Raw genomic sequence first — 26,625 nt, forward strand, 5'->3', positions numbered from 1 at the left:
CTACTAGCCTTTGCAATTAGTCCTCCTATTTAAGTTTTTCACCTATAACTTGCAAACTTGCTTAACACCCTACCAATCTAATCACCATTCATGGTATGATACTCATTTGGACATTTCAATGGATTTTGGAGGTTTGACTTCCCAACTCTGTCTGTACAGCCCAATCCCAAAAATGAAGGGTTTTAAGGGTTTTGAAGCCTTTCTTGGCTGTATGCATCAAATGGACTGGTAACACCCTTCATTGGATTGGTGGAACCTTCCCATTGCCATGTAAGGACCATTAAACATTACTCTTTTATCTGCACAAGAAACCATGTCAACATCTTGCTTCTTATACATTTGCCAGGCACATTTCTTCATTGACTTCTTAGCCAGATTCATCTTAAACCTGCCTAGGGCTGGTTGGCAAAATTCACAAACTGATTTTTGCTAACTCCAACCTTTTGCATCTTAAAGTACACTGAGTCTACCTCCTTTCCCCAAGATTTCATGATTTTTCAACCATGGAGATAAGAGTTAGACTGCATTTTCAAAAGGCTGTCCAGTTACAAGGAAAAACTGGCAGCACCTGTTAAATTGAAAGAAATATATACAAAAACTAATAATAGATAATCAAAACCTATACAAAAAAAGTGCCAACAACAAGATCTCACTCTTATTTACAATGAACTTTCTCATTCAATCAAAAAACCATGTGATCAGCAGGTAAAATGCAGCATTTTTACTGTCAACCCTCAATTTTTGTATTCAGTTTGAACAAATTCCTTCTTCCAGCCAGTACAATTGCCTTAGAAAAGGCTTATATATGATTTCTAGGTGAATACCAACCATTGGAAGGTGCAGATAAATCTTTTTTGTCAACTACACACTTATTTGCCCCTATTTCCCAAAGTTGCACTATTGCAATTTTACATTTTTTGCAAAGTTGACAACTTCTTTACAATTTTTGGCTTCCTTGTAACAATTTAATTAAATATGCATGTAATGGATGTAAGATGCATGTTCAAAACTTCCTAAATCAAATTCCACCTTTCTCCATGTTGTTGGGCCAAATATTTGATGTTTGACTACCTTTGACCGCCTAGGAAGCTTTGTGAGATTTTGACAAAGAAAATGAAAGACAATGAATGCAAGATGCAACATAAACCAAACAACCAGGTAAAAACACACACTTGGGTTGTTTAGAAACCCTTATTCCATATCCATGACCCAAAATTGAGTCTTGCAAGCCAAAACTGGAGTGCTCCTGCAGCATTCTCCCCCACAAAGAAAGCAATAGTCATGGGACAGCAGGGGTAAGTAGTTGAGGACTCATTCCTCGCTTCTTGAATTCAGTTTCAGGGATCCAAGTAGCCTTATTATCAGGTCTATCCTTCCACTTGATGAGGTAATCCATGTATGTCTTGTATCTTGTTTGTTTTCCAATCCTTAAACTAAGAATCTTTTCAACTTCACAGGGTACATCCTTTTGCTTTGGCAACTTGGCAGTGATTTGAGAGATGTCTGGATCTACTTGTGAGATGGGTGGAATGGGCCCTTTATACATTGTTAAATCTGCCACATTGAATGTAGATAACAGTCCCAAATGAGGAGGTAAGTCTACCTTATATGCATCTGCTCCATATTTGGCTAAGATTTTACAAGGACCTACCTTTCTCATCTGCAACTTATGGGGTTCACCTTTTTGCAATCTTGCTTGATTCAAATGTACCATGACCATATCTCCCACTTGGAAATGTGCATCTCTTTTGTGACCATCCACCTTGTGTTTTACCTTCGAAGTTGTTTCAGTTAGGGTTTGTTTGACTGCTTCATGGATAAGGCAAAGTCTTCAGCATAACCACTCTTATGACCAGTTGTTTCCATATCTCTAAGCTCCAATATACCCGTGGGATGCATTCCATAAACCACTTCAAAGGGACTCTTGCTTGTAGATCTATTTTGACTATCATTATAGACATATTCAGCTTGAGGTAAAATCTGATCCCATGTCTGTCCATACTCCTTGGTAAGGCATCTGAGAAGGTTGCCTAAGCTTCTATTGACAACTTCAGTCTGCCTATCCATTTGGGGATGATAGGCAGATCCAAAAGACAAGTTTGTGCCAAAGTTTATCCCACAAAGTTCTCCAAACATGACTTGTAAACTTAGAGTCTCTATCTGACACAATGCTGAGAGGTAAGCCATGGATTCTTACTACCTCTTTCAAGAACAAATTGGCTATGTGGCAAGCATCATGTGTAGTCTTGCATGGGACAAAGTGTGCCATCTTGCTAAATCTGTCTACTATGACATAAATGCTGTCCAATCGCTGCTTTTTTTTGGGCAGTCCAACCACAAAATCCATGCTCAAACATTCCCAAGGTCTACTTGGAATAGGAAGTGGCTGGTAAAGTTCTGCATTAGTTGAAGTTCCTTTAGCTTTTTGGCAAATAATGCATGAATCCAGATATCTTTTAATGTCCCTGCTCATAGTTGCCATTACTAGAACCTTTGAACTAGTTCTAGTGTCTTATGAATGCCAAAATGACCACTTAAAGAACCATTGTGCTTCTGTTCAATTACATTTTCCCTCATAGAACATTTTGGTACACAAAGCTGTCCACCTTTGAATAAGAGTTCTTCCTGCAGTGTATAATCAGAATAGTCATGATGGAAATGGTTAAGGAACTCCACACATACCTTGTAGGGCTTGGAAAAGTCTTCACCATCAGCATATGATCTCTGAAACTATCTATTCCAATGCTCATAAACTGAATTTCTTGTACTGTTAACAGCCTTCTACTTAATGCACCAGCAACTTTGTTGTTTTGGCCTTTCTTGTGTTTGATGGTGAAAGTGTAGGATTGTACATACTCTACCCATTTCATATGCTTGTGATTGAGCTTATCCTGCGAATTCAAATAACTCAAGGCTTGGTTGTCTGTGAATATTACAAACTCCTTGGGCAAAAGATAATGCCTCCATTTTTTGAGTGCTTGGACTAAAACATATAACTCTGAGTCATAAGAAGAATACTGCTTCTTGGATTCATTTAACTTCTCACTATGTAAAGCTACTAGTTCGTCCTCTTGTTTCAAGACTGCTCCAACGGCAACATCACTGGCATCACACTCCACAGTGAATAGCTTCTCAAAACTAGGCAGCACCAATATGGGTTGGGTGGCTATCTTTTTCTTCAAGGTTTCAAACCCTTTGTTTGCTTGCTCATTCCAATGAAACTTGGCTTTTATTTCTCCTTTTATAGTATCTAATAGAGGTGCACAAATCTCACTGAAATTTCTTATAAACTTTCTATAAAACTGAGATAAACCATGGAAACTTCTCACCTCAGTAGCAGATTTTGGAGTTGGCCAATTTACAATTGCTTCCACCTTGCTAGGATCCATCCTTAGGTTGCCTTGTGAGATAACAATGCCTAGATAAACCATCTCCTGCTTCATGAAGTCACATTTCTCCAAATTGATAGTTAGCTGCTCATCATGCAATCTATTCAAAACCATATGCAAATGCTTTAAATGCTCCTCTTTTGTTTTACTGAAAATTAAGATGTCATCAAGATAAACTACCACAAATTTACCTATAAAGTCATGCAAGACTTCATTCATTAACCTCATGAAGGTTGAAGGTGCAATTGTCAAACCAAATGGCACTACAAGCCATTCATACAATCCCTCAGTTGTTTTGAAGGCAGTTTTCCATTTATTCCTTTCATTAATTCTGCTTTGATGATATCCACTTTTGAGATCAATCTTTGTGAAGTACCTTGCCCCTCCTAAACAATCCATGACGTCTTCTATCCTTGGTATAGAAAATCTATATCTCATTGTGATCTTATTTATTTCCTGGGAATCAGTACATAACCTCCATGTTCCACCTTTTTTTGGAGCTAAAACAGTAGGAACAGCAAAAGGGCTTATACTCTTCCTAATCAGCCCATGGTCAAGTAACTCTTGAATTTGTTTGGCAATCTCCTCATTTTGCTATGGTGTCATCTTAGAGGCTTCCTTATTAGGTAAAGAAGCTCCTGGAATAAAGTCTATTTGATGGCTTATGGACCTCTTTGGTGGTAAAGTAGCTGGTTGTCCATCACTCACAATATCTTGAAACTGATTTAGGTTATCTTGCACTTCCTTGTGTATATCAGTTTTGATCTCTTTCTTCTCCTCTCTAGGTTTGACCACTATAGCATATCCTATTCCTCCTCCTTCCTTTAAGGTATCAAGAAACTCCTTCTCTCCAACAAGTAACACATTATGACCTATGGCTTGGTTTTCCACTTCTTCTAACAAGGACTGAATTTTGAAAGTAACACCATCTTTCTTGAAGGTATATGCATTCTTCTTCCCATCATTTATAGCCTCCCTATCAAATTGCCAAGGTCTACCTAAAAAGAGATGGCATGCATTCATGGGTAACACATCACATAGTACCGTACCCTTATACCTTCCAATGCTAAAATCTACCCAAACTTGTTCATTGACAATTACATGCTGACCCTTCTTTAACCAAGTGACTTTATAAGGGGTATTGTGAGGTATTTTTTCCAGATTTAGCTTAGTTGCTGCTCCATCAGATATTATATTATCAGTAGAACCAGAATCTATAATGACTTTACATACCTTGTTGAGAATTGTTGTCCGGCAAACTGGGTAGTTAGACAGTTACGGGCTGGGGCACGGTTGTGTCACTTCATTGGCACCATGTCAGATGTTATAATGTGGCATACACTTATGTAATTGGCATCATGTTGGTATTGAACATTATTATGTACCGAAGCATTTGATGAATGAATAATAGTTTACTTTGTTAAGTTCTATGTTTCTTTCCTATTCACCTGCGGGCCGAACAAGAATCTTGCACTTAATCCTCAAAAGTGTTCTCCTTTGGGTAGGTTCTTCTTTTGTTGGCTCCTTGATAGGTGTCCTTCTAAGCATTAAATTCTCCCCTATCTCAAAATCTAATGATACCTCTTTGTGCTTGTTGTTGCTTGCATTCTTCGACAATAGTGACTCTCCTTTCTCCTCGTTGAGAAGTTATTCCCTTCTTTGGACATCTATAAGCTGGATGACCAAATTGGTTACATTTGTAACACTTCATGGTGGCAAAGTAAGAAGGACCTCTTCCTTGGTTATTGGACCTTCCTCTAGTGCTGCTACTCCCTCTACCTCTCCTATATCCACCTCTTTGACTGGATTCTCCACTTTGTTCAGCAAGTTTGGCTTCACCTTGAGCTCTAGTTTCATTACTCCTTCCACCAAAGATTCCCCTATGACCTCTACCATCTCTACCTCTGCCTCTTCCTCTCATATTTGACTCATGTTTCTTTTTAAGCTTTTCCTAATCTTTAATGCCATTTGATAGCACTTATGTACGGTATTGGGGCTCCATAGGTTTAACTCCTCTTGAATACTCCATCTCAAACCATTTACATACCTTGCCACCTTTATGCTTTCTTCCTCTTGTACTTGGGATCTTAGGCAAAGCGTTTGGAACTCTTTAGTATATGCAGCCACATCAGTATCCTTTTGCCTCAGATTTTGTCTTTTTTTATGCAGTTGAACTTCATAGTCTTCAGGGAGGAAGGTTTCCTTGATCTTGGCTACCATTCCCTTCCAACTAGCAATAGGAATCTTAAGTTCATTTTCCCCTTCAGTTTAAATAAACTTCCACCATGTTAATGCAGATCCTCATAGCCTTTCTTTGGCTACCTTGACTTTTTGTGCTTCAGTAATGTTTTCACATTCAAAAAGGTTTTCCATTCCCTCTATCCATTCCATGACAAGTTCAGCATCCATCATGCTAGTGAATAAGGGTACTCCTTCTAAAGCTTTTCCACTTAGAGATTTGATGGCTTTGAGGAAAGCTTTTAAGTTCATTTTCCCCTTCAGTTTAAATAAACTTCCACCATGTTAATGCAGATCCTCATAGCCTTTCTTTGGCTACCTTGACTTTTTGTGCTTCAGTAATGTTTTCACATTCAAAATGGTTTTCCATTCCCTCTATCCATTCCATGACAAGTTCAGCATCCATCATGCTAGTGAATAAGGGTACTCCTTCTAAAGCTTTTCCACTTAGAGATTTGATGGCTTTGAGGAAAGGTTTTCATGCAATACTGGATCAAGTATAGGTATATCATCTTCCACTGATACCTCCCTGAGCTTTTCCTGCCCTTCTTTCTTGGTGACCTTGCTTGTCACCTCATCAGTCTTACTGGCCATTTCCCCAAGCCTAGCCTCTAACTCAGCCAACCTTTCCCTTAGTTGTTGGTTCTCATCCTCCTGATCCTGTACCTTCTTAGCCAACTCTGCATTGGTCACCATCATGGACTCTCCAACTGATTCCTGGTAGCACATGCACTACTACTCTTCCCAAACCTTGCAGGCTGTTATATCAATTTGATGTGAATTCACAATCACGGTTTTAAGCTTCTTGATAGGTCTATTTGACTTCTTTTGTCAACACCAAACCCTACCTAGCACATTCCTTTCCAATCTTGGAATGAGGTCCTTTACAAGTTCAAAATTATCTTCTTTAGCACACATGGTTTCTAAGCCTTGATTTGCTTGGACTAACTCCTTTCTTTTCAGAGTCTTAGAGGAGGTTCACTGAGACTTAAATAACTTGATTTTGATCTATAATGCTCAATTAAAATAACCCCAAACTCCCTTTCTCTACCCATCTCAAGAACTGGCTGTTTGCTCCTAGTAGCCTTTGCAATTAGCCCTCCTATTTAGGATTTTGACCTATACCTTGGAAACTTGCTTAACACTCTACTGATCTAATCACCATTCATGATACCTATTTGAACATTTCAATGGGTTTTGGAGGTTTGACTTCCCAACTCTGTCCGTATGGCCCAATTGCAAAAATGGAGGGTTCTAAGGGTTTTGAAGCCATTCTTGGCTGTATGCATCAAATGGACTAGTTAGACCCTTCATTGGATTGGTGGAATCTTCCCATTGCCATGTAAGGACCATTAAACATTACTCTTTTATCTGCACAAGAAATCATGTCAGCATCTTGCTACTTATACATTTGCCAAGCACATTTCTTCATTGACTTCTAGCCGGATTCATCTTAAACCCGCCTAGGGCTTGCTGGCAAAATTCACAAACTGATTTTTACTAACTCCAATCTTTTGCATCTTAAAGTACACTGAGTCTACATCCTTTCCACAAGGTTTCATTAGTTTTCAACTGTGGAGATAAGAGTTAGACTACATTTTCAAAAGACTGTCCAGTTACAAGGAAAAACTGGCAGCACCTATTAAATTGAAATAAATATATACAAAAACTAATGAGAGATAATCAGAACCTATACAAAAATAGTGCCAACAACAAGATCTCACTCCTATTTATAGTGAACTTGCTCATTCAAAACAAAAACCACGTGATCAGCAGGGAAAATGCAACATTTTTACTGTGAAAACTCAGTTTTTGTATTCAGTTTATATATGATTTCTAGGTGAATGCCAACCATTGGAAGGTGGAGATAAATCTTGTTTGTAAACTACACACTTATTTGCCCCTATTTCCCAAAAGTTGCACTATTGCAATTTTGCATTTTTTTGCAAAGTTGACAACTTTGTTACAATTTTCGGCTTCCTTGCCACAATTTAATTAAAAATGCATGTAATGGATGTAAGATGCATGTTTAAGACTTTGCAAATCAAATTCCACCTATCCCCATGCTGTTTGGGCCATATATTGGCCGTTTGACCACCTTTGACCGCCTAGGAAGCTTTGTGAGATTTTGACAAAGAAAATGAAAGGCAATGAATGCAAGATGCAACACAAACCAAACAACTAGGTAAAAATACACACTAGGGTTGTTTAGAAACCCTTATTCCATATCCATGACCCAAAATTGAGTCTTGCAAGCCAAAACTGTGGTGCTCCTGCACCACTTAGGAGATTAAACCTTATGAAAATTGATGCATTCCTAAAAATTGCAAACCTTTCCAAGAAGTGTTGAATGCTCAGAGTGTTTGCATTGCATTCAAAAACTACAATGAATTTTCTTTGATCTCCAAAACTCAAAGCCACTATTAAAATTCCAACCTAAAATGACTTACATTCTCCAAGAAAGTTGGTAAAATGGGACATTACAATGAAAAATATAAAGGCCTCTTGGATGCATGAATTAGAGAGATAACATGTCCAAGAGATAATGTATTAACTCACAAATCACTCTCAATCAAGAGGTCAGTTAACTTAATCTAGCTAAGATACAGGTGGGCTTGATGTAACTAGTAGAGGTGATGCCTAACTGCCATCAATTAAGGTTTGATGATGTGGTCCAACTCAAGTGAAGGTGTACAAATGTCATTATTAGCTACTTAGGTCAGTATAATTAAATAACCCAATCACCCCCTCAATTATCCTAAGTAAACCTATTAAATAGGCACAATATCACACTTTGGATATAAAATCCGAGGGTGTAAATATTGAACAAACGCTACAAATATTGTTTTAGGTTAAGCCTTTTGGATAATAGTAGGAGGTTGTTCAAGTCTATGAATCAAATGTCGATAGCCTATAAGGGCATTAGGTCATGGTTGTGAGTGTCATACTCTATGGACTATGATCAATTGTAAAGAAGCCATTTGGAGTGCATAAATGGTATCTTGCACTTTAGGTGGAATTTTTATCACAAAGGGCTTTTCCACGGTATATACTTGTAACTCCTTTTGTTTGATGATTACTTCTAATTCTCTGAATTCTTTCTACAAACTTTTCATCAATAATTCATTTTTAGTCATAATTGAACTCTCTCAATCTCATAGGTAGATAACTAGGTGAGACAGCATTCATTCTAGCTTACATATCATTAACACTCATAACTACCTTTACTACCTACAGATTATAAAATCCCAACTTCATCACCTCATTGTAAAAGCAAAGGATTTTCCCTTAGATTTTGCATGATCAAATGGAAGATAAAACAACAAAAACATGGACAAGGGTGAAGAAGCATTCTATAATGAATTTAAATGTAGTGCTGATTACAAAATTATAATGAGTTGACTGTTTGAAACAACAATAGGTTAAAAAAACCAAATATTTCAATGAGTATTTCTGAATTGCACCAAATGCTACTAAAGTAATCATAGTTGAACTCCGATATAATATTCCATGAACAGAATTTTAAATATTTCCTCAAGATATTCTAAAGTTGTTTTGACATTAACATGAAAAAAAGTATTAAAAGTGGCAGTCCAGAAGGACATTGAAACATGATGATTAAGACACCTCCAAATTAAAAATGAGTAAGAAAATGTTTAGTAAATTTGAATAATCAAAGGAAAGCTAACCTAAAAAATGAATACAATAAGATGCCTAAAATGCAAAAAAAATGAATAAAATAAGATGCCTAAAATGCAAAATAGAGGAACATATGGAAGAAGATTTTTTCGTAGTATTCTGCACAATATGTGATGTCTAAACATGATATATAAAAATAATGCCCAATCTATTTATTTCCTGAAATCTTTATTTCTTCAAAGCATTAAGAAAATATTTAAATTTAGGCAATATTAAAATAACATAATAACAACAATGAAATCCGTTAATATAAGAAAACAAGCCATACCGTTGTTTCAATGATGATTGTGACCAAATTGAGGAAAAGCATGAAAATGATGATGTAGTCAAACATCTTGCTCTTTACAAAATTTCGCAAACAATTACACGGTGTGGAATGGTAGAATGGATATGTCTCAAAACATGATGGCTGCAAACAATATTATCCAAATAGGTAAGATGTAGATCAAAGCTTGCATGTCACTTCCAAGAGTGCTATAATAATAAAAATCATTTCACTAAAACGAATAAGGAGACTGTTGTTAAGTGATAGATTAAAATAAGTACAAACTATTTAATCTGCCCAGTTTATTAACTGAGTTGACATTACCACAAGCTCTTTCTCAAATCTCAAGGAAATTGCATCACACAGATCTGCAAATTCCTCCTTGTTTATCTACATTAACAAAACAAAACAATGAGTAATTTTAATTACATGGAAACTTAAGAGGAAAAAATCAAAGCATGCTAATATTAGGGATAGAATAAGATTTTTAAACCAACACAATACAAAAAGCTCAGAAGCTTTCAACAAAATAATAGTTGATATAGGTAAAAAAATACAACATATATTAAGGTCCAAGTTGCAAAGGTATATTGGAGTAAACAGATCAACATGCAACGAAAATGAACTATGAATAATACATTAAAGCATATCGAGAATACCAAATCTAATAAACTGATGTTCGCCACTATCGTAAAATGCACGGCTAGTGTTAAAACTTGTTTTTTTATTGCACTTTTCCTCACATTTTTTATTTGTTATTGCTCAATATGGGTTTGTAGGGCTTGAAGAAGGTGAGGAGACAACATCAAAGTAGTAAAAGAGATCTATTTAAAGGCTTTCTCTTCTCTTTTTTCATTTCCATCAATTGTAAATAAAATAAATCTTGAAAACATGGGGATATGCTGCCAAGTAAATTTCCATTTCCCTACCCTACTTATTTCCCTTATGTCGTAGGTAGAAACTGTGTCTGCCGACTGGATTGTCATCTGCAGAAACTATGTCAGCCGACGGAGTGATTGTCGTCGGTGTTTTTGTAGCCAACGAGGTGATTGTCGTCAGTGTTTTTGTATTCTGTAGCCGACGGGTAAATAGTTTGTAGCCGACATAATGTTTGTGGCCGACGGACTCCTTCAAGAAGGTTCGGCGGATAGTATTTATATCTCATCTGGGATCATTGTAAATCATCTTCTACTATTATTCATCTGATGAAGCATAATGTAATGTCTGGCATATGCGAACATAATTCTGCTATTTCTGTTCCATTGTCTGTATGCGTTGATTTCTTTACCAGTACGGTAAACATTTGCCGCCATTGCTTTATGAACCTGGAAGGTGGGAGGAATGAAGATTAATGCCAAATCAGCTTAACAAGGATTGGAATAAGGTCAAGGGAAAAGATGGAATCCGTACTGCGCAAGAGAATTTAATTCTGGCACAGCAAGCCGAACGCCGACAGAAACCAGAGCGCCGAAGAATTGTTGGAGGAGACTCGGCAGCGGGTGGAATTGGTGGAAGAAGCACAGGAGGAGTTTTTGAATTTGTGTTCGCCGAGGGAAGAGAATCCAGATGGAAGAGCATCGACTCACACGGCTCGGAGTGCCGACAGAGCAAGAGCGTGGAGTGAACTCTTCGTCCGAGATACACTTCCATGGGAGACAACTTCAGAAGATCCTTTTTCTTCACCGAGGTTCACAGCAGTTGAGTCTGACGGTGTGGGAAAACAGTCCGCCAGTACGGGAGTGCAGTCCGTCGGTGTGGGAGTGCAATCCGCCGGTGTGGGAGACCAATCCACTGGTGTGGGAGTGCAGTCCGCCGGTGTGGGAGACAAGTCCGTCGGTGTGGGAGTGTAAACCGTCAGTGTGGGAGACCAGTCCGTCGGTGTGGGAGTACAGACCGCCAATGTGGGAGACCAGTTCGTCGGTGTGGGAGTACAGACCGCCGGTGTGGGAGTGCAGACCGCCAATGTGGGATTGAACAGCGCCACTATTGTAGGACCGCGCAATGCCTGTTTACAGAAACCAATTGTCATGGCGGGACCAAAAGAGAAACTGCCGAAGTTCAATGGCGATGGTATGGCCGATCCCCTTCGACATTGCAAAACATGTGAAACGATCTGGAAGGAAAATGGGATAACTGATGAAGACGACTGGATGAGGCAATTTCCGGCTACCCTACGAGGCGAAGCAATTGATTGGTTCACTGATACAGATCCACAAAATCTAAACAGTTGGGGTAACATTAAAAAGGAGTTTCTAGCAGAATTTAAACTGTTGCAGGATGATAATGAAATTGTAGCAGAGATCTTCAATACTAAGCAGGGGAAGAACGAAACCGTCCGCGTTTACGCCAGGAAATTAAAAGATTTGATAAATAAAATGGAAAGTAAGCCAGCAGACGGACTTTAGAAAAGATGGTTCGTGGAAGGCCTACGCTCGAAGTTGCGGAAGAAAATAAAAATTGTGCCATCGTCGTCATACGCGGAAGCTTATAGCAGAGCATTGGACCTCGAAAGTAAGCAGAAGACAAAGAAGAAGAAGACTAGCTCATCTGATTCTGATGACGACGAGCCTACCGAAGAAGATAGTAGCGACAATGAAGGCAGCAGCAAGAAGGTCTGCACCTTCCAGAAGGACATGATCTACATGATGAAGGAGTTTAAAAACATGCAAAAGGAGCCAAAAAGCAGTGAGCTGTGGTGCACGGAGTGCAAGACCGACGGTCATACTAAAGGATCCTGTCCAAAGAACCAATTTTGTGACATTTGTCAGATCATGGGCCATTCGACAAAAGAGTGCCCCTTTAACATGAAGACAAGAGGATCTCCGCAGGTGTTTCTCACACAAGAGGCTTCCCTGTCAGGCAGTAGCGGAAATACGAATAGCGCAGGTGCCACATCCGGAGGGTACAGGAATAATAGCAGAGGGCAAAATAACAATACAAATAATAACAATAATAATGGGAGTCGCAGTCGAACTCAGTATGATGCAAACGGATGGTCGATCGTTCAATGCCGAGCATGTAATTTGTGGGGTCATTTTGCGCGGGATTGTATAATGGCAAACACACCAAAATTATTATGCAGATGGTGCAGACCCGGCGATCACGAAGATCCCAAGTGTCCAAAGTCTAGAGTAAACTTGATCACTGTTGACACGGATGTAGAGGGGGTTGTGGCAATTACACGGAGGCAAGCGGAGGAAAAAAGAAAATTGGGGGAAGCGCAGGCGGAAATTGCAAAGGCATCGTCGGCGGGGACAGCTCAGTTGAAGGACATCACCGGCACCTTGGCAAGGAACTTCGCAGAACAAAACATTGTACGACAGCTCTTACAAACGGAGATACCGGTCAAGATAAGTGACCTCCTTCTCACAATGCCCCAATTACGGACGGCCATTCTCAATCATACACCGTTTTCGAAAGCAATGGAGGACACAGGAAGGGATAGTAGGGAAGTGATGACAATAGACCCAATGCTGCTGGCACTCACGTCCGGACAGCATCCAGCGGTCGTCGAGATGGGGATTTTGGAAAATGTTTTGACAGACACAATTGTTGATGGAGGGTCCGGCATGAATGTGTTGCCGGAGGATACTTAGAAGAAGTTGGGAAAGCCGACGCTGTGGCCACCTACATTCCAGTTGCTCACGGCGAACCAGCACAGGATCAAACCATTAGGAACCTTGAGGGCGCAGCCGGTAACCATTGGTACGCAACCATTTTTATTGGATTTTGTGGTCATTCCATTGAAAAGAAAAGGATATGATGCTATTCTCGGACAGACTTGGTTGGTGCAAGCAAAAGTAAAACATGATTGGAAATGAAATACCCTATCAATGGAGCGCAGAGGCAAAAGATTCACAATTGACCTACACACACAAATGGTAGGTGAGGAGGCAGCATCGTCAAACTCAGAAGGTGAAGGCGACAGTGAAGACGAAAGAAATGACGATGAAGGAAAGAGGAGAATGGAACCGAACGACGGAGTATTGACACTAGAAGGAGGATCAAATGATGATGACCTAGACTCTGTGAATGGCCTTTACCACTGGCAGATAGAAGACTACAAATTGTTTCCGAGTTGTAATATGCTAAGGGTCGACGAAGGTGAGAAAAAAGAGGAAAATTAGTGTCTAAAGGAATACAGAGCAGTGGAAGAAGGAAAGGCGGTTACGCCTGAAGCTGAGGGGAAGAACATACAGTCCAAACCTAGAAAAAAGAAAGATCCCACCATTCAGTACACAATGAATAGACCGCACAGGAAGAAAAGAATGCATCGCATCATAAAATTACTTGAAGGGTACCGACAGCAAGGAAATAAGCTAGATGCGGGACAACCGCAGGCACAGTGGGCGACGGAGGTGACATAGAAGACATAAGGTGTGGCATGACAAACTCAACAGGTTTCAGTCGGGGCAGCTGGTACTCAAGTATGACGGTCGAAATGAAATCAAGCAGGAAAGGTGTAAGGCAAGAGGGGTTGGACCATATCAGATCCGAGAGGTCGATGACAATCGAGTGGTAAAGTTGGGGACATTGGACGGGCAAGAGGTACCTCACGTAGTCAACGGATCCTACCGTGCCAGGAAGATGCCATCGCCATCATTGTCACAGAATGATCAGATGATTCCCTTCTCGCCGTCGTTGCAAAATGGCGACGCCTGGAGGCAAAATTGAGGTGCTATTTTTTTCTTTTTTTCTTTTTTGTCAAAAAAAAAAACAAAAAAACAAAAAAAAAATTGCAAAAGAACAAAAAAAAAAAAAAAAAAAGAATAGTCCTGCGGACAAATGTCCGCGGACTGTCCCGCTGGTAGCTCCAATGGACATGTCCCACGAGCAACTGTCCGCGGGAGGTCTTCCACGGCATTTTTTCCCATATTCTTCCGCCTGTCAAACAAAATTTTCTGCGGAGATTCTTCCCTCATCTTCCCACGGATTTAGTAATTTATTGCATGCGGCGTCTTCCGTGGACTTTGTGACTTCAACGCGCCTGAAACGCCATAGTATTCGCCCATGGACGCAGGTTTTTTGAAGGTCTTTAGAATCGAAGAGTTCAAGATCGCAAGGTTCTCAACTTTCAGAGCGCACCTAGGGCCCTGCCCCAGGACCCCGCCAGGGGCGTTGCCCCCTGGACCCCCAGTCGTTGCGGATATTAGTCGTGGGAGTCTAACCAGTGGAGAAAACTTGAAGTTGCTGCAAGCATGGAGTGTCTGTGTACCAGAGGCACTGGGAGTAGGTGTTGGTCGAGTGGCTATCTTGGTGCATGCATAGAGAGCTCGGGAGGAGTGGGTCATCCAGAAGGCAGTACAGCGACACTTAGCTCAGTGGACCCAGTGTTGGAAGTAGAGAAAGCAGCATGGGTGGCTATCAGGGTCAGCTTGAGGAGATAGTATTGTGTTAGCAAAGGCTACAGATGTAACGGAATGAATGTGGAAGTGATGTGACAGAAGCAGATTTTTTGTTGTAATCACTTTGTTAATGTATTTTGTTTGTTAATTTATCTCAGATATTTTGTAATTGTCGTCCGGAGACGACTTTTTCTTTTGGGGGGGATGGTGTCGTAGGTAGAAACTGTGTCTGCCGACTAGATTGTCGTTGGCAGAAACTGTGTCAGCCGACGGAGTGATTGTCGTCGGTGTTTCTGTAGCCGACGAGGTGATTGTCGTCGGTGTTTCTGTATTCTGTAGCCAACGGGTAAATAGTTTGTAACGGACATAATGTTTGTGGCCGACGGACTCCTTCGGGAAGGTTCGGCGGATAGTATTTAGATCCCGTCTAGGATCATTGTAAATCATCTTCTACTATTATTCATCTGATGAAGCATAATGTAATGTCTGGCATATGCGAATATAATTCTGCTATTTCTGTTCCATTGTTTGTATGCGTTGATTTCTTTACCAATATGGTAAACACCTTACATCTTTATCTTGTTTTTTAATACTTATTTTTCCAAATGTTTCATTATCATTATTTTGTTGATTTTCCACAAAACCCTACCGATCTTTTTTTATCATGTTAAAACAGCAATTTCAAGTTCAACTCCAAGGGCAAGCCCAAAGCCAAAGGGAAATCGAAAAAAGACGCAGCATGGAAGTATGGGATATGAGGAAACAAAAAAAGAGAGGTCACTTGCATTGAAAGTGGCAAATGGATGACAGGTGGAGCCAATAGATTGAAATACCACCTTATGAAAAAATACTTGGACAAAATGTGGAGGGTTGCCTCAACAACTCAAGAGATTATTAGAGAGATGATGGCCATTCTTGGTGAATATGAAATGCAAAAACAAGAACAGGAAGAAAAGAAAAAGAAGCTATAGAAGCTTCAATTAATCAAAATGTGTCCACTTCAACTCCCCTTGGTTACACTCACAGAAGTCCAAGCAGACATCAACTGCATTCATCTATATCTAAGAATGAGGTTGATGATAGTAAGACTTCTCTTACATCAGACCCTAATTACTTTGCTCCATGCAATGTTTCAAGAACACAGCCTTCACTTGAAGGTACCAGATGGAGTAGAGAAAAACATGAGAAAACATTGATAGTAGTAGAAGAGTTTTGGTATTACACAATAATTTGTCTTTCAATGCAACAAGCAACCCATATTGGCAAGGTTTGGTCAATGTATTTACAGTTGCAAGCAAGTGGCTTAAAGCCCCAACAACTAAAGACTTTAGTGGGCCATCGCTAGAGAAATCCGTAAAAAACATGCAAATTGTTGTTAATGATAAAAAACAAGATTTTATAAGAGAAAAGGATGTAGACTTGTAACACATGGACCAAATAATGTCAGCCGACTGGATGGTCCCGGCGGTGTTTCTGTAGCCGACAGAATGATTGTCGTCGGTGTTTTGTATTTTGTAGCGAACGGTTAAATAGTTTGTAGCGGACATAATGTTTGTGGCTGACGGACTCCTCCGGGAAGGTTCAACGAATAGTATTTATATCCCGTCTGGGATCATTGTAAATTATTATCATCTACTATTACTAATATTATGAAGCAGAATGTATGTCTGGCATATGCGAATATAATTCTGCTATTCTGTTCCATTGTTTGTATGTGTTGATTTCTTTACCAGTACTGTAAACATTTGGCAACGTTGCCTTATGAATCTGGAAGGTGGGAGGAATGAAGATTAATGCCAAATCAGCTTAACAAAGATCGGAATAAGGTCAAGGAAAAAGATGGAACCCGTACTGCGCAAGAGAATTTAATTCTGGCATAGCAAGCCGAACGTTGACGGAGATTTTAGACGATTGCCGACGGAAACTGAAGCGCCGAAGAATTGTTGGAGGAGACTCGGGAGCAGGTGGAATTGGTGGAAGAAGCACGGGAGGAGTTCTTGAATTTGTGTTCGCCGAGGGAAGAAAATTCAGACGGAAGAGCATCAACTTGCATGGCTCGCAGTGCCGAGGGAGCACGAGCGTGGGGTGACCTCTTCATTCGGGTTAGACTTCTACGGGAAACAACTTCAGAAGATCCTCCTTCTTCACCAAGGTTCGCAGCTGTCGACACCTCCAATGTGGGAGTGCACACCACCGGTGTGGGAGTTCAGACTGCCGGTGTGGGAGTGCAGACCTCCAATGTAGGAGTTCAGACTGCCGGTGTGGGAGTGCAGACCTCCGGTGTGGGAGTGTAGACCTCTAGTGTTGTGATGGCGAGACCCAAGGAAAAGCTGCCGAAGTTTGAAGGCGATGGTACCGCCGACCCCATACGACATTGTAAGACATGTGAGACGATCTGGCGGGCAAATAGAATCACAGATGCCAACGAATGGGTCAGGCAATTTCCAGCAACCCTAAGGGGTGTGGCGATTGATTGGTTTTCGGATACGGATCCACAAAAGCTAAATACCTGGGATAACATTAAAAAGGAGTTCCTGGCGGAATTTAAACTTTTGCGGGATGATAATGAAATCGTAGCAGAGATTTTCAATACCAAACAGGTGAAGCACGAAACTGTCTGTGTCTCCGCCAGGAGATTAAAAGACTTAATAAACAAAATGGAAAGCAAGCCGGCAAACGAATTGCAGAAAAGATGGTTCGTGGACGGCCTACGTTCGAAGTTGCGGAGGAAAATAAAAATTATGCCACCGTCATCATATGTGGACGCGTATAATAGAGCACTGGATCTTGAAAGTGAACAGAAGACAAAGAACAAGAAAACTAGCTCATCTGATTCTGATGACGACGAGCCTGCCGGAGATGATAGCAGTGACGACGAAGGCAGCAACAAGAAGGTTCGTGCCCTACAGAAGGATATGGTTCGCATGATGGAGTTTAAAAACATGCAGAAGGAGCCAAAAGGCAGTGAGCTGTGGTGCACGGAGTGTAAGACCGACGGTCATACTAAAGGATCGTGTCCAAAGAACCAATTCTGCGACATTTGTCAGATCATGGGCCATTCGACAAAAGAGTGCCCCTTTAACATAAAGATAAGAGGATCTCCGCAGGTGTTTCCCACACAGGAGGCTTCCCCATCGGGCAGTAGCGGAAATACGAATAGCACAGGTGCCACATCCCGAGGGTACAGGAATAATAACAGAGGGAAAAATAACAACAATGCGAACAATAACAATAATAATGGGAGCCGAAGTCGAACCCAGTATGATGCAAACGGACGGCCAATCGTTCAATGTCGAGCATGTAATTTGTGGGGTCATTTTGAGCGGGATTGTACAACGGCAAACACACCGAAATTATTATGTAGATGGTGCGGACCCGGTGATCACGAAGATTCCAAGTGTCCAAAGTCTGGAGTAAACTTGATCACTGTCGGCACGGATGTAGAGGAGGTTTTGGCAATTACACGGAGGCAAGCGGAGGAAAAAGGAAAATTAGGAGAAATGCAAACGGAAATTGGAAAGGCATCGTCAGCAGGGACATCTTAGTTGAAGGACATCACCGGCACCTTGGCAAAGAACTTCGCAGAACAAAACATTGTACGGCAGATCTTACAAATGGAGATACCGATAAAGATAAGTGACCTCCTTCTCACAATGCCCCAGTTACGGACGGCCATTCTGAATCATACACCATTTTCGAAAGCAATGGAGGACACAGGAAGGGACAGTAGGGAAGTGATGACAACAGACCCAATGCTGCTGGCACTCACATCCGTATGGCATTCGGCGGTCGTCGAGATGGGGATTTTAGGAAATGTTTTGACAGAGACAATTGTTGACAGAGGGTTCGGCATAAATGTCTTACCGAAGGATACCTAGAAGAAGTTGGGAAAGCCGACACTATGGCCACCTACATTCCAGTTGCTCACGGTGGACCAGCACGGGATCAAACCGTTAGGAACCTTGAGGGCGCAACCGATAACCATTGGTAAGCAACCATTTTTATTGGATTTCGTAGTCATTCCATTGAAAAGCAAAGGATATGATGCTATTCTGGGACGGGATGGTTTGGTGCAAGCAAAAGTAAAACATGATTGGAAACGAAATACCCTATCAATGGAGGGCGGAGGCAAAAGATTCACAATTGACCTGCACACACAAATGGTCGGCGAGGAGGCAGCATCGTCAGATTCAGAAAGTGACGACGGAAGTGATGATGAAGGAAAGAAGAGAATGGAACCAGACGAAGAAGGAATATTGAGACTAGATGGAGGATCGAATGACAACGACCTAGACTCGGTGAATGGTCTTTACCATTGGCAAATAGAAGACTACGAACTCTTTCCGAGTTGTAATATGCTAAGGATCGACGAAGGTGAGGAAAAAGAGGAAAATGAGTGTCTGGAGGAATACAGAGAAGCAGATGACGCAACAGAGGTTACGACTGAAGAAGGGAACGACATACAATACAGAACCCAGAAAAAAGAAAGATCCCACCATTCAGTACACGATGAACAGACCGCACAGGAGGAAAAGAATGCATCGCACCATAAAATTACTTGAAGGGTACCAACAACAAGGAAATAAGCTAGATGCGCGACGACCGCAAGCACAGTGGGCGACAGAGGTAACACAGAACAGACATAAGGTGTGGCATGACAAACTCAGTAGGTTTCAGCCGAGGTAGTTGGTACTCAAGTACGACGATCGGGATGAAATGAAACAGGAAAGGTTTAAGGCAAGATGGGTTGGACTAGATCAGACCCGGGAGGTCGGCGACAATGGGGTGATAAAATTGGAGACATTGGACGAGCAAGAGGTGCCTCCGGTAGTCAACGGATTTAAATTGCAAATATATGATGCCAGGAAGACTCCGTCGCTGTCACAGAATGGCCAGCTGACTCCGTCGTCTTTGCAGAATGGCGACGCTTGGAGGCAAAATTGAGGTGTTGTCTTTCTATTTTATTTTGTTTTTGTCAAAAAAAAAAAAAACAAAACAAAAAAAAGAAAAAAAAAAAAATCAGAACCCGCGTCGTTCTTTTGGAAGTCGCAACCACCAGTCCACCATTCGCAGGGAGTTTAGTCGGAAAGAGTTTCAAGTGCTAGATGCAAGCTTGTGACAGAACCGGAGGAAGCATTGAATATACTTCACGGGAAATTGAGAAGTGTAAATATGCGAGTTTTCGAGATGCCCTGCAGTTGTTCGGGCTTGTTTTGCCGACCGATCGGTTTGGACGATTTCCTGCAAAGCTTACTTTGTAGATGAGCGAGGAGATTGTGAGGTGTCCGATCTTGCTGTAAATACACTCAGGTTGTAATTTGTGGACGGGCAAGTATATAAATTTTGTGGAGTGATATTGGTGACAGGGACTCCTGTAAAGATGTTCCTGGTCATCTTTGCTTTGTCGAATGAAATACTTTTGTGCATGACTGTTACCTCTGTAGTAAAATGAAATAATAATAATTTTTTTTAAAAAATGATGACAGATTCAAGTTGTTCAGAATGAGTTACAGATGCTGCCAAAGGGAAGGGGACGCATCAGTGGTTGTCAAAAAGAGTGTAGAGTCGGCAAAAAATGGCAGAAATGGTGTATTCCGTGCAGTTTTGTGTGGGTTTCAAAGTGCTAATTTGGTCTTGGCGGCGAGAGGCGACCCCGCCCTGTACTGCGACAGGGAGCGCACCCGGGGCACTACCCCAGGACCCTGCGGGGGCACTGCCCCTCGACCCCGCCGGAGGCGTTGCCCCCTAGACCCTCAGTCGTTGCGGATATCAATCGTGAGAGTCTGACCAGTTGAGAAGAGTTGAAGCGGCTGCAAGCATGGACTTTATGTGTACCAGAGGCACTGGGAGTAGGTGTTGGCCGGGAGGCTGTCTAGGTGGATGCGTAGAGAGCTCGGGAGGAGCTAATCATCCAATTGTACTCACTCTGTTAATGTATTTTGTTTGTTAATTTGTTTCAGATATTTTGTAATTGTCGTGTGGAGACGACTTTTCTTTTTCGGGGGGATGGTGTCAGCCGACTGGATGGTCCCGACTCCCGGCAGTGTTTCTGTACCCGATGGAATGATTGTCGTCGGTGTTTTGTATTTTGTAGCCGAGGGGTATATAGTTTGTAGCGGACATAATGTTTGTGGCCGACGGACTCCTCCGGGAAGGTTTGACGGATAGTATTTATATCCCGTCTGGGATCATTGTAAATTATTATCATCTACTATTACTGATCTTATGAAGCAGAATGTATGTCTGGCATATGCGAATATAATTCTGCTATTCTGTTCCATTGTTTGTATGTGTTGATTTCTTTACCAGTACGGTAAACAAATAAAACACTCCTCAACTTCTTGGTGGCTTCTAATGGCATAATGGTATTCCTAAAGTCGATTAAAACCTCACATTGAATCGAAAGTACTGAGACTTTGTGCATTTTATTAGATGGTGGGATCCAAGAAATTGGAGCTGATAATTTTGTCCAAGTTACTGCGCACAAGGCAGCTGCATATGTAGCTGCAGGTGGAATGCTTATGTGTGAGGCCTCACCCGATCCGCCATAGTATAGATGACATAATTGAATTATGATACTTCTAATTTGATGTTTTAATATACTTTTGAGACTATAGGGTTATGTTATTTTAATTTCTGCATTTTGATGATCCGCACTTATGTCTGCACATTAAGACCTAAATGATATAAGTAATGATTTCGTTCATGTACTAACCCTTTTCAACTACTTTGATAGAAGCTGAATTGTAGAAATGTTTGTAATGAAATTTTAAGTGGGGATATGTTACTTGCTTTTGATATTCGGGATTTGGATATTTTGACATTATTCAAGACTGAGAAGGACCATGGTGTATTTATCTATTGATTTTGACATTTACAATAGTATTCTACATCTATGATATGTGCTATGAACCTGATATTGTGAATGGAATGATCCAACACATATGGATGCAATTTTATGACATGATAAAATTAGATTTATGATATGATGATTATAAAGATTTGTGATTTAATGTAATATGCAGACTTTTGGAGGTTTAGTGATTAAATGTTTTATAAGAAAATGGTGGGGAATAGGAAGTTAATTATGAAATGTGTTATATGTGAATTGTAGAATAACGAAACTATTATGTATCTTTACTTCATATGTATTTTATATGTGACTTTTCATTGGACTACTAATGCTCGAGTTTAGTGTGCAGGAAAGGAACCATGGAAACTTAACAGGGAAACAAGGTATAAACACATGTTAAAATGACACTACCAAGGTGAATCTTTATGAGATTCGTAAACCTCGTCGTGATGTGTTTATTTTGTAAACGTGAGATGTATGTGTGTGGTATTTATTTCATCTGTAGATTTTGAACATGTCATGTGTGATGTGTAGTGAGTTCTGTGTGTCACTTGACACTTGTACTCGTTATGTGAAATGACATGTTCTTTGATGATGGATCATGTAGCCACCTTATTCCGAGTTAAATGCCTAAATTGAGGAATTTGATTTATTGCCCTAAATTAGTAAAGAGAACAAGGTTATCACCATGGGAAAATTTGGAATTTGAATTACCTAGCATTGGGAGGTCTATAAAGTAACTCTAAGGTGAGTTTGTGACAAAAAATAAACCCTACCCATGTTAGTACTATAGTTAGGGGGCTAATAATGACCTCTAGGGTGCCTAATAGGCCTAGGAGACCCCAAAAAAATTGCATTCTTTATTGAATCCGAAAATGAGAGGGATATATAGAGGCATGGCTAAATTGGGAATTCACTTGGCCACTCTCTATCTTTAGAGACAGTTAGGGTTTAGAGGAAGAGAATAAGGAGCTCCACTACAACTATTCATTGCCATTGCTTGGAGTGAGGTTGGTACCCATGATCCAAGGTGTTCTTCATTGTTGCATGTAGAATAGATAAGGTGTTCTTCATTCCATGATGAATTTGGTGTATTGTAGATGTGGTTTGTGGGAAAAGATCTTTTGTTTGAGTGTTGCATGTGAAAAGTTTTTTTGTGAATCCTTTCTTATATCTTGCTTTGTTTTCACGTTATGTGTTTTGTGTAATGGGTGTGAAGCATCACTCACCCTTGGGAGGGAAGAGATGCTTGGGTGAAGGGGTTAGTTAGGCTCACACATGTATTTGAGGAACTCTCCCGTGTGTGAAGATGATTATTATATGTTCAATGGAATGTGTTCTTCTTGCTTACTTGCATTGTGGGAGGTATAAGGAGGTGTGAGGAAGGGAAGTTATTGTAAGCCTCGAAAGGGCATGTTGATAATGAGGAAATGTATATATTGTGAATCATAGCTTTGGAAATCCTCCTCATGGTGAGAGCCCACCTTCACCCTATACTTGATTCAATTGTTGAATCATTGTGCAAAGCCTTGGGATGGGATGTGTTGTATTGCATTATGTTAAATCTTGTCAGATTGTTGTGTTCATGCATGATATGAGAATGTGGAGTATGCTACCATTTATGCCTTGTTTCCCCGAGCTCAGTGGGTGGCCTCCTTGAGGCCTAGGTTGGGAGGTGAACCTCCATAGTTCCACAATTTTGTTCCTTAATTGCAGGTTTTGCTTGAAGCCTTCGACATTTGGAGTTTGTGAAGTTTTACCTTTGCATAGAAGAAGAGCACATCATTGTTTTTGTATTGCAATGGAGGACAATTCTATTTGGTTATGTCAAGTGGATTTATTTGTATTGTTGTAATGATGTTATTGGTCTCATACATATGTCAATAGAGAGATTATGAACTATCTTGCTTGTAAAGGTCCTTTCATTGTGTATCTTGAATACGATGATTCCACCACCCTTGTTCATGCTTGATATTGTGTTGAAAGTAAATTTTGAAAGGAACATGAAAGAGAGATTTGGTTGTGTTGATGTGTCTTATCTATACTTAAAATTGGAATGTGTTGAAGGAAAGAATTTTGTGTCTTGATACACCATTAAGAATGAATTGGACATTATCTCCTTGATATCTTTATCTCCTCAATTACATGAGAATAATTTAGTTGCTTGATGTTTAGTATTGAAATTGAATTAGTTGTAAGATATGCAATTGATAGTAATGGTTTTGTAGTTAGCTTAAATTATGGAATTGGATGACATTAAAGTATTTTGAATATTTGATGCAATGAAATTTTAGTTCAAAGATTTCTTGAGTTCCATTTTGCAATTAGATTTTGTTAGCAACATGATAGGTTTGCTTCATGTTAAATTGTTTATTAGAATAGAAAATGATAATGCAATATGCAGTGATAAATCATCACCAATTCAATCTTAACAACCATAGAGAATGCATGAAAGGAACTAAACAAATAAGTTGAGCTTAAATGAGACCTGTAGATGCATATTTTCATTCTGGAAAATGTATGGGCTTCAAAAAAAAAAAGGTTCCATGCTAATACAGAGAAATAAAAAAATAGACATGTAAAAAAAAAGATATTTGTGACATTGTAGGTGAGAAGTAAATAAGTTTTTTTTTTACCACCCTTCATTAATAAGGTGGCAGACATGAGTTATGAATATGATGGGACCTTGTGCAAGTAAGAAATAAAAACTACATATTTTCCTCACACTTGTCCAAACATATTAAAAAACAATGTTATCCCTTTTGCTTCTAATTTTCAACTTATGCAAAACTCAATCTAGGCATCAATTCCTTGTCAGCACTTTAAACAAAACAATAATGAACATATCCTTATTCCTGACATGTGTCAGCCCTTTTAACTAGGCGTCCATCACTTGAAAAGGAAAACATTTTATGTCAACCCCTGTTTTCACCAACCCACGCCTTGGGAAGAGCAAGGGAAGACTTGGGTTTGTGGCTTATGATGAAAGTTTTAATGGCATGGTTGAATTCCTTGGGATTTATACCCATTGACATGATGGCTGATTTGCACTACTTACCTTGGGAAGAGCCTCCAAGTATGTGATGCCAACTTGCAAAGGGGAAAGATTTGTGGGTGAAGTAATGTAAAAAAAAAGCAACGTATACATTACCTTGGCTTTTGTAACAAACTCATCAAACCCCATTCTTTTTTTTATATACTTGCTGACATGAGTGGGAACTTTTCAAGATATCCCATGTGGGTAGGGGAGATTCATGCCCACCTAGGAGAATGTGGAAAGTAGGCGTCAGTCTAGTATGGGGAACATAGAATTTAGAGACTTAGGTGATTTGTAGGGTGATACCAATTATAGCCTAGAAAGAAATAACAAATCAAGGTTAATGAAATTTATGAAAATTATTAATTTAAGATTTATGAATTCTATGGAATTAACACATTAAGATTTGTGTAATGCAAAAGTAATAAAGTATAAAGCAAATAGGGGTAGTTTCTAGGAAATAGTAAATTGTAAAAATTAAGATGCAAATTGGGTATAGAAGACATAGGAGTTTTTAAATAATAACTAAAATAATAATCTTTAGACATGACACTAATGGAAATGAAATATGATAATTTGAATTATGAGAATATATTAGATAATTTATGAATTAACTATGTGATAATGGATAGACTTGGGTTAAGGGGTTAAGCTGGTAATATGATAAGCATAACTAAAGGATGTCTAAAGTATTATATTATACATAATTAAAGATGATTTTTTTTTAGTGTTTTATTAAAAATAATGAAAGCACATCAAGTTAGCATCATAATAAGTATATTTCGATTTTAGTTGTTTCGATTATATTTTGATTTTACGGATTGTGTAATCACGAATATAGTATATTTTGTCTATATTTTGATTATAGATAATTGGATAGTTTAAAGGGTAATAGATGTACCTTAATTTTAAGATAATTTAATTATGGTATATTTGATTATAAATATTATGGAAATATAATAATTTGAAAAGGAATAGTATAGAGTACGGATGGTAGTTTTATTCTATAACATTAGTAACAATTATGGCAATTTTAATTTTTAACTTAAAATTTCATCGCATAATATATCTATCTAGACAAGCTCCCGCACATCTCATCATAACATACTATAATGTTTTTAATATGTTTATTATTGTTATTATTTAATTGTTCATAATATTATTATTTAATCATCACTTGTGCCTACCATTCTTACTATACTTATTTTACTTTATTTACTAACATTGTTAGTAAATATCAGAACTTATAATCATACCACCTCACGGGGAACTCAAATCCCAGTTTCAAGTAAACAACTCCGTACCATTAACCTTATTCATCACTCTTAAGTTTAAGGATTGATTAAGTTCTTACCTTCTATTTTCTACACACAAAAAAAAAAAAATTAGTTGTGTATTGCCATGTAAAATTATGGGCATGACATTATGCGGAGGCACCCCACAATTACATGGAGTCCTTTCTCTCCACAATGCCTGGACTTGTTATTAGAGGGTACTGGGAAGATTGGATGGGTGAAAAGGGTGGTTGAAGATGCTAAAATTGTCACCAAATTTATCTGGAAACATACTTGGGTCCTTCTTTGATGAAGCCCCCAAATGGCAAGGACCTAGAGCGACCAAGAGTTGTACAATTTCTTAGCCATTTCCTCACATTGCAAAGCATTCTTAATGTCATTGCCTATCTTGAGAAAATGTTTGTGTTTGATGTTTGCTTGGAATTCACATTCCCCAAAAGACCTAAGGAAGAGAAGATTGTAAGTATCGTTTTTGATTAAAGGCTTGGAAAAAATGGAGAGGAT

The 26,625-nt window shown here is 39.5% G+C and overlaps 1 protein-coding gene across 2 annotated transcripts in view; it reads right to left on the minus strand.

The window, feature by feature from the left end:
- Window positions 1–26,625, minus strand: part of TPC1 (two-pore channel 1) — a 288,494-nt gene that overhangs the window by 121,867 nt on the left and 140,002 nt on the right. For both annotated transcript variants that reach the window (XM_089821751.1, XM_089821750.1), the window contains 2 exons: window positions 9,916–9,981; window positions 9,595–9,735 (listed from right to left, as the gene is read on the minus strand). In XM_089821751.1, the coding sequence (XP_089677877.1) occupies window positions 9,595–9,735; window positions 9,916–9,981 (207 nt within the window). The remainder of the gene's footprint in view (window positions 1–9,594; window positions 9,736–9,915; window positions 9,982–26,625) is intronic.

The sequence above is a fragment of the Cupressus sempervirens genome, chromosome 3 (genome assembly GCF_028749045.1).
Source record: "Cupressus sempervirens isolate cs-2001-9-10 chromosome 3, ASM2874904v1, whole genome shotgun sequence".
NCBI classification, from domain to species: domain Eukaryota; kingdom Viridiplantae; phylum Streptophyta; class Pinopsida; order Cupressales; family Cupressaceae; genus Cupressus; species Cupressus sempervirens.